Source organism: Mastomys coucha, unplaced genomic scaffold, assembly GCF_008632895.1.
Source record: "Mastomys coucha isolate ucsf_1 unplaced genomic scaffold, UCSF_Mcou_1 pScaffold5, whole genome shotgun sequence".
Taxonomy (NCBI): domain Eukaryota; kingdom Metazoa; phylum Chordata; class Mammalia; order Rodentia; family Muridae; genus Mastomys; species Mastomys coucha.
In genome coordinates this window covers 96,640,469-96,653,117 of record NW_022196911.1, presented here as the reverse complement: position 1 = coordinate 96,653,117, position 12,649 = coordinate 96,640,469, and the positions used below count along the sequence as shown (strand labels likewise).

Below are 12,649 nucleotides of genomic sequence, written 5' to 3'. Positions count from 1 at the left end.
TTTTGAGGCTCACATAGGCAAAAGCTTTGTCCTGAAAGGCAGTCTTTTGGGTTTCTTTTCTCTCTTGCTCACTCTGGAGCCAGAATCCTGAGTTTGTGATAGAATCCTCTGTTTGTGACATCCCAGCACCCCCCACTCTAGCTCATGGTGATGTCACAAATGAAGAATTATGATCCTGGCAGGGGAAACAGATGAACTTGGAAGAAACAAAGATCTTCTTTGCCTGCAGCTGTCTCTACTGGGACGTGGTGGGGGGTGGCAGTAAGCATTGCTGAGCCTCAACTGATGCTCCTCAGGACGAGCAGAGCTAGCTCTGCATAGAACGTTGTCCTTGTGAAGCCAAGGGCGTGGCTGCTCCACTGTCACTGGCTTTTCCTCTTCGTACCTCAGTTGTCATTACTGTCCTTAGAACTTGCAGTGACCTGTGCTACTAAAGGAGTGCCATCTTGTGGTTGCTGGACTGGCAGGACAGAGAGTGGCAGTGAGCAGCTCAGTGTTTTCTTTCTTGCTCATGGGCTTTCATTTTTGAGATGAGGCTGCCCAGGAATTTGCCATGTAGACCTGGCTGGCCTTGAACTTACAGAGATCTGCTTGCTGTTGCACCCATCTTGCTTGTGTTTTTAGTCTCAAGTTTTGAATAGGCCTTCTTAGTGCAAATAAAAAGCATGGAAAGATATTTAGTGATGAGTGTTCCTTCAAGCAGGCCTCTGGTCTGCCTCTTCTCTCTGCTCCCAGTGCTAGGGTAGAGCTCCATGTCAAGTTCTACCACCGAGTACATCAAATACAGATTCTTAGATTTGTTTGCATGAAAGGTAGTGTGCTGTTGATGTTATGTACCTTTTTCCTCCCCTGAATAGGTCTTGGAGGCCTTTCTACGGCAGTACATGGAATATCAGTGCATTCTTCTTTAGAGTTATGGAGTGTGCCATTATGTCAGTCTACAGCAATGAAAGTTACCTTTCCTTGCTTTTAGAATTCATACTCAGAGTCTCAGGGGTAATGGTGTCCCTTCATTGCAGATTTCTCCTTTGGTTTGTAATTCTTAGGGAGAATGGGATTTGGTGAGCACATCCCAGGAATAGCAGCTAAGTAAGAATGAGAGCTCAGATAACAAAGTTGTGAAGAAAAGGATGAATTCCTGGAGAGTTGTGTGACTGACAAGAGCTCACTGTAGCTTTGGTAGCTATGAGTGAGAGACTAGCTTGGGATTTACACAGAGCAGCCTGGTGGTTGTAGTAATGTGACATCCATTAGACCCCTTATAGATGGGTAGTTCACTGTGGAATTTCTATCCTGAAATGAGTGTACTGGGCTAACCCAGTAGTAAGATGTGCTTTAATCTCAGCCCCAGGAGGCAGAAGTAGCTAGATACCTGTAACTTCAAGACCAATCGGAACTATATGGTGAGTTTCAGGCCACCTAGGGCTGCACACTAAATGTTTCCGAAAATTTATTTATGTGTATGAATATTTTGGCTCCATATATGTCTGTGCACTATGTGTATACCTGGAACCCCTATAGGCCAGAGGAGAGCATTGAATACCTTTTGTTTGGATCCCTTGGGACTGAAGTTATAGACAGTTGTGAGCCACCATGTGGGTTCTGGGAATTGAACTGAAGTCGTCTGGAGCCATCTCTCTAGGGTCACCCCCCACCCCTTTTTGTTTTTGTTTTTGCTTTTGTTTTTGTTTTTTGTTGTTGTTGTTGTTGTTGTTGTTGTTGTTTTGAGATAGGCTTTCTCTGTGTAGCCCTGGCTGTCCTGGAACTCACTCTGTAGACCAGGCTGGCCTCGAACTCAGAAATCCACCTGCCTCTGCCTCCCAAGTGCTGGGATTAAAGGCATGCTCCACCACTGCCCAGCCTCCTCCCCCTGTCTTTTACATATCTGAAGCTGTTGTCACAGGAAAAGGAGGAGTACAGCAGTTTCTGTTACATGAGCTACACTGACTCTGTGCCGGGTTATTTTTGTTGTTCTTGACTCACTAGCTAAAGCCTTACAGATAACAATGAAAGTGGTAAATAACGGTGTTTGCAAGAAGAATGTGAGCTTTGATCATAGTCACTGGGTTCACCATGGACTGCTTTCTTGGTTAAGGTTAGAGGCTCTAGCATCCCACTGTATTTAAGATGGAACTTGGGTGACCTAGAACTTTGCTCTGTTCTCTTTTTGTTAGTCTTTTTATCACTAAAATAAAAGTAATGATATCACTTATTAATTCCATGGGGTAAAGGTGTACTTGGTGTTAGCCATCGTTGTGTGACTCCACTGTTTCCATTGAATGAATGTGTAGAAGGATGAATTTGATATTATACCAATAAGCAGTAATATCTTTGAGCAAACTCAAGTGAAGACATTTCTAGAGTCCCAGTTGAAGAGCTTACTTGCTTTCCTCTTCCCTTAGGTTGTTTTCTGCATGGATCGTGCCCTAGAATTTGCCCCTGCCTGCCATCGATTCAAAATTCTCAAAGCAGAATGTTTAGCAATGCTTGGTCGATACCCAGAAGCGCAGTTTGTGGCCAGGTATGCAATCTGAACTGTAGAGTGGGCTGCTGGCTGCTACATGGGGGCTGTGGGGCTGCTAGCGTTGTTCATGCCTTCCTGGAGCCTAAAGCCAAAGGTTAGAGCAAGTTACATCTGAGACCCATGAGATATGTAGGATGCAGCTGTGTTACGGGTGCTTGAGCTATGTATGAAAGAGCTCAATGAGTCTGAGTTTGTTTAACCTCTGTTTTCATCTACTCTATGGGAGCTCGTTCTCTCCTTATGGTTTTGGGAACTGAATTTAGGTCTTCAGGCTTGGCAGCAGTCTCACTGGCCTGGATTTGTTTGAATCCAGTTCTTTCTACTCCAGGAAACTCTTTTTATCTATCCATATCCTAACTCTTGTATCTTGTTCCCTGGTCTCTACTGTGCCTGCTTAGCTCTATCCTGTGCCATTAGAGTGCAGAAGCAGCCACAGATAACAGTTGAGGGTTAGTATGAATCAAATTTATGGACATGACCCAAGGTTGGTTTGTGCGGCCTGGTTTCAATCCTTAGTACCACGGGATGGTAGAGAGGCAATGGCACAAGTTCTGGCATGTGGTATGCCTCATTGGTGCCAAATTGCCAAAATAGAAGGAGAAAATGGAATACAAAACAGTAACAGAAATAACAGAAACTACTGTGGGCAGTAGTTTATTCACCCCCTACTCTAATCCAATAAAGATTATGAGACATAGCCAGGAATGGTGGTACATGCTTCTAATCCCAGTACTTGCCAGAGGCAAGCAGATGTCGTGAATTCTTGGCTAGCCTGGTCTACAGAGCAAATTCCAGGACAGCCAGGGCTATATAGATAACCCTGTGTCAAAAAAAAAAAGAGAGAGAGAGAGAGAAAAGAAAAGATTAAAGATTGACACACAAGGAATGTATTAGGTGGGATTGGTGGGGGAGGGGGTAGGCTCATCGGTAAAGTGCCTGTCAGTCCCAAACCCTAGGTTTAATCCCTGGCACTGCTGGGGATGGGGAGAATTAAGAAAGAAAAACATAGTAAAGATAAAATAGGTAATTTACTTTAACAAAGTTTGTTCTTGGGAATCTAGTCACCTGTGGATGAACTTTGAATGCTAGAGCCATGATGGAGAAACAGTCTGACCACAGAGGGTGGGAGTGGCCAAGACATTGTACACCACAGCTGAATGTGTCCTCTTTGTTACAGTGACATTTTACGAATGGATTCCACCAATGCTGATGCTCTGTATGTCCGAGGTCTTTGCCTTTATTATGAAGATTGTATTGAGAAGGCAGTGCAGTTTTTTGTACAGGCTCTCAGGATGGCTCCTGACCACGAGAAGGCTTGTGTTGCTTGTAGAGTAAGTTCTAAGCTTGATGTTCTGAAAGCGGGGATAAAACTTCCTTTCATATCTCATGAGTGAGACTAGGACTATAGCTTAGTGGTGAGGTGAGGTGAGGTGAGGTGTCACACTGTCATGCCTGGAGCCCTGGATTTCATCCCTCCTAGCAAAGTTGGGGCAGAAGAAAATAAAGAGCAGGCTGGAGTGGAGGAAGTGAGATTGGCAGGAGTGTGATAGCTCCACTTGTCAGTGTGTTAAACCTTCCCTGCAGGGGCTGGGCAGACAACTGGGATTGAAGAGAGAGAGAACCATGAGAAAGAGTGAGCTGAGGCTTTCTGGACTGAACTGACCATCCCTTGCTTTTCTCCAGAATGCCAAAGCCCTTAAAGCCAAGAAAGAAGATGGGAATAAAGCCTTTAAGGAAGGAAATTACAAGCTAGCGTATGAACTGTACACAGAAGCCTTGGGGATAGATCCCAACAACATAAAAACAAATGCTAAACTCTACTGTAATCGGGGTACGGTTAATTCCAAGGTAAGCACTTGATATGGGGTGTCAGGAGTCTTCAGAGATCTGTTCAGCAGTCTCTCTCGCCCTGTAAGGAGCTGCCTTCTGAGGAGCAGACTTGCCTTTTTGTGTGTGGTGTGGAGAACTTGAGAGGCAGCTTGGCCAGCCATTCCCTCCTGGTTTTCCCCAGTTGTCTCTTGGTTCTTGTAAGAACAGCTAACAGGCCTGTGCCATTTGAACAAGTGTTGTCACTTTTCATTTGTGCAAGAGCTTGTTTATTCTTCAGAGCAAAGACAGAGGAGATTGACATTGTTAATTAGGCTTTTATAAATTGCTGAATACGTGTAGCTGAGAATGACCATAGTCGTCCCGTGGCCTTGTGCGCCACAAGGGAGATTAGGTTCTATAGAATCCTAGTAGTTAAAAATTACAGCCTTTCTGATCTTTGTAGTTGATTCATGGAAGAGTGGAGGGCAGGAACCACCCTTCTGTTTGTTGTTTTGGTTAGACATGTGACACAAGAGGCACTTTAATCAGTGTATGTGGCCTTTATCACTTAGTAAAGAAACCAGTTTGAAATTTGGTGTCCTTAAGCCCTCCAACTTTCCCAGGGACCAAGAACATAGTAGGACAGGGATTTAGCCATGTTCATATTGTCTGGACTCCCTCCATCAGTGACAATATGAAGTGTGATTGCTCTCTCTCTGTCCTGAAGCTTAGGAAACTAGAGGATGCCATAGAAGACTGTACAAATGCGGTGAAGCTCGACGACACTTACATCAAAGCCTACTTGAGAAGAGCTCAGTGGTGAGTGCTCTGGAGGCCTGGGAGTTATTTATATAACTGGGGTTGCCACTGGATAACTAGGGGAATTGCGTTGTGATTGACAAAACAGACCCAGGGATGTTGTGAGGTCATTTGGTCCTTCCCCCTGCCTCTAGGTGGGATTGTTCCAGTCCTAGACTATCTTTATAGACCTCCAGCGGAGGAGATTGCACACGCTCCCTCAGTCTCCCATGCCTGTGTCTAACGCCCCTCACGGTCAGTAAGTTTCCTCTGATGCCTGACCCAAATTCCTTTCATTAACATGTGAATCCATTTCCTTTGAGATTTTATTTTGTGTTGTTCACTTCTGCTCTAACTTGGCACAGTGCTTGGCACCGTCCGTGCTCACCCAGTAAGTGTTTTGTTGAATGGATGGATGGTGCTTGGAAGAGGAAGGAAGGAAGTATTCTTACAGTTGAGGTGTGCCTGCTCTTTGTCATGAGCAGGGAAAGTACAGCAATTTCACCTGCTCAGCGGTGCAGAGATATATATTTTAAAAATACCCTTTTTTGATAGACCCAGGATAAATAGTTCATGACAAGTATTCAGAACCCAGTACGCTCTATAGAAAGGATTGTTCCTGCCCGTATTTCTCCCAGATGCTGCCCAGCCTTTTTGTTCATTTTGCTCTTTAATCCATCCTCCAGAGAATTTTCTTCAGACAGAACAGTACCAAGGGCTAGAATGAACCTCTCAAAAAGCATATCTTCTGGCATAGGTGTGGTGACATAGCCTGAACTCTAGCACTTGTAAGGTGGTGGCAAAGTTACTGTTAGTGCAGGGCCAGTGTGGGCTATAGGATGAATTCCAAACCAGTCTGAACTGGTGGGGAGATGCCAGCCCAGCAGAGAGGTGAGATCAGATCTTCAGAACCCACATAAAGCCTGATGTCTGTAATCCCAGCACCCTACAGTGAGATGGAGAGAGACAGGAGAGCCCCCAGCAGCTCACAGGCCAACTAGCCTGGCATATTACACATTGCTAAAACAGAGACCCAGTCTCAAAGTGGAAGGTGAAGACTAACACTCAAGGCAGTCCTCCCGCCTCCATTACGTGTTCCTTGGTGAGTGTGAGCCTATGTTCCCACAGAAACATGTACACACCAGGACTCTGGGTTTAGCACCTGGCACAGTGGACAGAAAAAGTCATTTCATTTCCTCCTGTTCTCTAAGCAAAGAACTTCCTGGTTTTGATTTTGTTGTTTCCTTTTCTTTTTTGGTTTTTTTCAAGACAGGGTTTCTCTGTGTAGTCCTGGCTGTCCTGGAACTCACTCTATAGACCAGGCTGGCCTCGAACTTAGAAATCCACCTGCCTCTGCCTCCCAAGTGCTGGGATTAAAAGCGGTTGTTTCCTTTTCTTAAAGATGGCTAAGCTGGCCTCAGACTTTCTATGTATAGTAATGATGACATTGAACTTGTGATCCTCCTGTCTCCGCCTCTTAAAGTGCTAGGATGGAGGCTAGCATCAGCACAGCTTTAATGTGTTTCTATACACACTGGGAAAGCACTGTACACGCCAAACTACCTCCCCAGCCCTGTGGGGTTCCCCCCACCCCCATCTCAGCCTGGACAGTGTGATACTGGGGTTTTTTTCTTCTTTTTTTTTTTTTTTTTTAAGTTTCTGGTTTTTTGAGACAGGGTTTCTCTGTGTAGTCCTGGCTGTCCTGGAACTCACTCTGTAGACCAGGCTGGCCTCAGAAATCCACCTGCCTCTGCCTCCCAAGTGCTGGGACTAAAGACGTGTGCCACCACTGCCTGGCCGATGCTGGTTTTAAAGATCCTAATAGAAAAGGAAGTTCTTGGGTATCATTTTTCCAACGCCCATTTTATTTCTAATTATAAACTGTAAAACCAACTGTAAAGTAGTTCAAGCATTACTCACTAATGCTTGAACCAGAAACTCCCTAGTCGGTGGTATAGAGAGCCCTCAGATCCTCACCATTAAGATATAAAAACTGCTGGTATGTGTAATTTTTTTTTAAATAAATTTAAGTGGATGACTAAGTCTGTCCAGTGAAAACATACATGAATTGTATTATCAATTCTGAGAGACTAGTCCTTATTCATTCCAGAATCATACCCACTGTCACACAGAAATGGAAGCTTGGGTAGAAGAGGTATAGCTTAATTGTGTAGACCCTGCCTAGCATGTTTGAGGCCCTGGGTTTACTGTCTCCTTGCCCCTTACCCCACAGAAGAGAATGGACATTGGTAGGGTGCTTGCCTAGCATGCACAGTTGCGGTCGCTGGCACTCTATAATTGGGTTTGCTGTCAGATGTCTATATCCCCACACTAAAGAGGGAGATAAGAGGATCAGATGTCCAAGGCTGGGCTAGAGAGATGGTCCATTGGGTAAAGGAGCCTACCACCACCAAGCTGGACAACCCCAACTCCATCCACAGGATCAGTGTGGTAGAAAGAATTGACTGCCAAGAGTTAATGAACACATGCTGTATAGTCAAGCACGAGCACACAGTAAATGTATTGATTGTTTGTTTGTTTTTTTGAGACCGGGTTTCTCCGTGTAGCCCTGGCTGTCCTGGGGTAGACTTACTGTGTAGACCAGGCTGTCTTCAAACTCACAGAAACCCACCTTGCCTTTGCCTCCCACGTGCTGGGGTTAAAGGTATATGCTGCAACTGCCTGGCCAGTAAATGATTTTTAAAAATTCACAAGTTCAGCCAGACATGGTGGCCTATACCTTTAATCCCAGCACTTGGGTGCCAGAGGCAAAGTGGGTCTCTGATTTTGAAGCCAGCCTGGTCTACAGTAAAGTAAGTCCTAGGATGGCCAGAGCCACAAGGAGAATCTCAAAAAAAAAAAAAAAGTTCAAGGCCAGTCTAGGCTACATAAAACTACATCTCAAAAAATTTAATTAATTAAACAAACAAACAAACACCCAACCCTTTGACCCAACTGAAGGCTTTAAGCAACACAAAATGCAAAAAATTCCTTGCAATTTTTTTCTAGCAGCAAAAGAGTAGGATCCTCTGGTACCTACTACCCTGATTCTCTGTACTATAGGAACTGGAAACATGAAGCGTCACGCATTCTTAGTTTGCTAGGAGACAGTGGAATAGGAGATGATTTTGTGTGTGTGTATGTGTGTGTTTACAGTCAACAAAAATCAGAAGTCATTGACAATTCCTTGTTTTGTATCTGAGTGGCTTTGCCTCTGAATCTCCACTCCAGTGTGGGGCAGTGGCCACTTTGGCATCGTAGGCTGAGAATGTAGCAACAGTCCCAGAAGCTCTGGACTGCAAACACTAGAGAGGCTTGACCACCATACGACTGGGCTCAGCTTAGCCTTAAAGTTGGACAGATGAGAGCTGTTTGCTACCTCTCAGCATAAGCTAGAAGAACTCTCCCTTAAGGCTTTACTTTCTCTATCTTTTCTTCAACATTTACAAGCTGTGGAAAGATTTTTTGAGTTTATGTGAAATAATGCAGATCTTCCTGGGCAATTCACACCTGTAATCCCAGTACTTAAGAAGCTAAGGTAGGAACATTGCCAATTCAGGGCCAGCTTGGACTACATAGTAAATTCTAGTCCAGCCTTGGCTACAAAATGAGAAAGACCTCATCTCAAAAAAAAAAAAAAAAAAAAAAAAAAAAAAAAAAAAAAAAACAAAACAAAAAACAAAAAAGAAACCAAACCACCAACAGCAAAAGAATGCAAGTCAGTGTCCTGGTACTTGTCTACTACATTATGTATAGGCCTAGTGATCATGACGGTCTCAGATGTCAGGTTTGTTGTTGTTTGTTTGTTTGGGGACATGGTTTCTCTCTGTATAGCCCTGGCTGTCCTAGAACTCACTCTGTAGACCAGGCTGGCCTTAAATTCACAGAGATCCACCTGCCTCCGCTTTCTGAATGTTGGCATTAAAGGTGGGGACCAGCACTACCTGGCGATGTGTGTTAAGTTACTGTACTTTAGATTATCTGACACTTTGACCTATGAATTAGTTCTCTATGTTCCTAGTTACCCTCTGTCTGCAGGGCATTGTGCTTTTTGTTTTTATTTGGTTTGCTTTATTGAGACAGAGTCTTAACAATGTCAAACAAGCTGGCCATGAACTCAAAGAGATCCTCCTGTCTCTGCCTCCTGACTCTACAATTAAAGGCAATTTACCCAGGCTGGACATTAGTGTGTGTGTGTGTGTGTGTGTGTGTGTGTGTTGTTTTTGTTTTGTTTTTTATAAGTCAAAGATGAATGTATTTCCAGAAATTCAGAGAGCCTAATTATCAAACTTCTCTTTGGCCAGCCACGTTGGTTCTCAGTCTCCCTGCCCTGGCCTCCAAAGCAGCCATGTGTTAAGATGGTCTAGTGTGATGAAGTGTGGACCGCCTGGGAGTGTAGCAGCTAGCTGCACTGTGTTGACTCTGCCCATTCTTAGCAGATGTTGTGTCTGTTAGATGGAGAGAACAGACTTGGTGCCATCACGTGGTTAGAATACCGCTTGGTTCTGTGGGAAACAGCACTTCCAAAGTCCTGATACTTTGACTGATCCTGTTCCAGTCACTCCTCCCATTTTGGCCCAGGGTTCCCTCTTTGCTTTTGTGCTACGGAAATAGAAGCAAGACTGTGCTGGGAGTCCCTTCTTCTGCCTCACCTCTACCTCTGAGATTGATCTTAGTGGAAGCATTTGCCAGTGGCTTCCACCTTAACCTTGATCCTTCTAGTGGCTCAACTAACCCCACTTGTAGCCTTGGTTGGGGCTGGCCCTGCATGTCTGGCACTGAAGATGTCAAAGCTCTTTCACAGCAGTTTGTCTCACATGGTCACTTTCTCTTATGTTTCATCTAGAGCAGTCAAGTGGGTGCTGTCACATTGTCTTTCCTGGTGGGCAGTGCTATGACACCAAGAACTTTTCCCTTAGCCCTTGCCTGCTCAGAGTAGGGGATTGCTGGCTGGATACACGTGCCAGGAGGCTTTTTTGCTTTCAGGAACTGAGAGTTAATTCATTTTTTAGATAAGGAATTCTACTGTTTGCTGAAACATCCTACCAAAAAGTGTGTATCTCTTGCATGAGCCATACCTTCTCCCTAGAAGGTCCCACAGGCCATTACTATTTATGTCTGAGTGCTATATTACCCTGTACTTCCTTCTCAGTTACATGGACACAGAGCAGTTTGAAGAAGCTGTGCGGGACTATGAAAAAGTGTATCAGACGGAGAAAACAAAAGGTAAGAGGACAAAGGGGCAGAGACTCACTGCTCAGGGTTGTGGTCATCTCAGCCTTAATGTTAAATGTGGGTTATTGGAGGTAGCACTAGGACTGTTCCTGGAGCTCATTTATTTGGTCACAAGTCTGGAAGTAGCCAATAGTTCCTGGGAGGGGCTCAGGCACCTGTGCTCTGGCTCTGGCTCCTCACTGTTATTCTCACTTCCTATATATTCAGAAGAAAGCACCCAAAGAACCCCTGTTGTGGTTACCAAAGTTTGTACCCTCTAGTCAGCTGCGCTGTCTGTTGGTGCGCCTGTCTCCCTCCAGAACACAAACAGCTCCTTAAGAATGCACAGCTGGAGCTGAAGAAAAGCAAGAGGAAAGATTACTACAAGATCCTGGGAGTGGACAAGAATGCCTCTGAGGATGAGATCAAGAAAGCTTACCGGAAACGGGCCTTGATGCACCATCCAGGTGAGCGCTGAAGGAGGTGTAGCAGGAGAACCCGCAGCGCAGATGCATTGGGATTGGGCACCTAGGAGGCTCGCTCTTCCGTGGGAAGAAGGGGGTGCTGGGCTCCCTACCCTCCAGGCTGTGGGAGGTGCCACATTCCAAACTTGGACAGTAATAGACTTTGTTTTCCTGTGTCCCTGGTTTCACTGACTCCTCCTCTAGATCGGCACAGTGGGGCCAGTGCAGAAGTTCAGAAGGAGGAGGAGAAGAAGTTTAAGGAGGTGGGAGAGGCCTTCACCATTCTCTCTGACCCCAAGAAAAAGACTCGCTACGACAGTGGGCAGGACCTGGATGAGGAGGGCATGAATATGGGCGGTGAGTTGGTTTCGGCATTTGGAAAAGTCCCTGCTGTGGTTACCAAGGCTTCTGCCCCCTGGGCAGCTGGGCTGGGACACCTCAGAGGGGAGGTCTTAAGTAGTCAGCCAGTGATGTAAGCCAGTAAGCTGTCAAAAAAGATGAGCTAGGGCTGGAGCCATCAGAACTATTGGGACCTGGACTACAGAGTCAGGATCTCTAGGACTGGTACATTGATTTTGGTAACACTGGACTTGAGCCTTCTCAATATAGCCCCAGCACTATAGGAAGGCATGATGCAAGTAATAGTCCTAGGTAAGGAGAGCAGTCAGAGCCGGTGAGGCAGGGGAAGCTTTCCTTCTAGATTACACCTGGAAGGGAATATTTATCCCAGGAGCAGGGTCACAGGTTCTGCCTGGGCTGATCGTGGGGAGAGGTTTGCTAACATCTAGGCTGAAATGGAAAAGGAAAGTGAGCCTCAGAAGTCTGCGTCTGGTTCCTCAGATCTTCCTCATTTTCCCCTTTTCTGCCCCTTCCGTGCTTCTCACCAGATTTTGATGCAAACAACATCTTCAAGGCATTCTTCGGTGGTCCTGGGGGCTTCAGCTTTGAAGGTAGGTATGCTTGCTGCTCTTGAGAGCTCCCAGGTGACAGACCAGCACTGGCCCCTCAGTCAGGCAGCTCCTGGGAAGTCTGAGTGGAGACAGCTGGATCCTTGCTCAGCGGGACATGCATCTGTTCTAGTGTGGCTGATGAGACTCCTGGGTTGATTTTTTTTGCCTGGGACCATTCTCAGTGCAGTTAACAGGGTCAGCGAAGCATCACCAAGCCCCTTAGTATCATGCCTTCTCCGTAAGAGTGAGGGTGTGCCGAGGCTCCACACAAAGTGCACTCCAGCCCAGCGGTAGGGGGCTTGCCCTGCATTCTGGCCCTCGTGCTCAAGGCTCAGATTGGTTGATACCCTTGGAGTCTTTGTTTGGATTAAGCTGCTCTTGAAGACTTTGGTATAACAACAGTGATTTTCCTAAGAAAACCACAGAGCCAACTAACAAGCCTTTCTTTTTCCTTTCAGCATCTGGCCCAGGGAATTTCTACTTTCAGTTTGGCTAATGAAGGCCAACTACTTCGAACCCAGAACATGCAGCCTTGCTTGGTTTAACCATGAGTGTGGACAGTTCACCTCCTCCATCATGTCCCTGTGTACTTAGAGCAGTTTCGTTTTCTCAGTCGGGTGCCCTGTGTCTGTATGAGGGGTGAAGGAAAGGGAGCCAGTGCTGAGGACGAGGGAGGGAGGGAGGCCAGGGGTAGACAGGGAGGCAGCTTGTGAATTTTTGTTGTATTGTTTAACTTTATTAAAAAAGAAAAAGAATAAAATGTTTTGACCGTTCTTTGGTCCTTGGCTCTGGCAGCTGCTCTGTACCTGAGGTTCACCCAGGAGCATAGGTGTCAGGGGTATGTATGTGTGTATTCTCACTATGTAGGTTCAGGCTAGATCAATCCTCCT

General features: G+C 45.7%; 1 protein-coding gene across 3 annotated transcripts in view; it reads left to right on the top strand.

Annotated features, from left to right (window-relative positions):
* Dnajc7 (DnaJ heat shock protein family (Hsp40) member C7) overlaps positions 1 to 12,536 on the top strand; it is a 36,776-nt gene extending 24,240 nt beyond the window's left edge. For 2 of the 3 annotated variants that reach the window (XM_031355159.1, XM_031355158.1), the window contains 9 exons: positions 2,403 to 2,521; positions 3,702 to 3,855; positions 4,208 to 4,372; positions 5,061 to 5,152; positions 10,284 to 10,357; positions 10,666 to 10,812; positions 11,014 to 11,166; positions 11,697 to 11,759; positions 12,218 to 12,532. In XM_031355159.1, the coding sequence (XP_031211019.1) occupies positions 2,403 to 2,521; positions 3,702 to 3,855; positions 4,208 to 4,372; positions 5,061 to 5,152; positions 10,284 to 10,357; positions 10,666 to 10,812; positions 11,014 to 11,166; positions 11,697 to 11,759; positions 12,218 to 12,255 (1,005 nt within the window). In that variant the 3' untranslated portion in view covers positions 12,256 to 12,532. Of the gene's footprint in view, positions 1 to 2,402; positions 2,522 to 3,701; positions 3,856 to 4,207; positions 4,373 to 5,060; positions 5,153 to 10,283; positions 10,358 to 10,665; positions 10,813 to 11,013; positions 11,167 to 11,696; positions 11,760 to 12,217 lie in introns of all 3 variants that reach the window. The other variant, XM_031355160.1, reaches the window with a different exon arrangement.
* Positions 12,537 to 12,649: the final 113 nt, after the last annotated feature.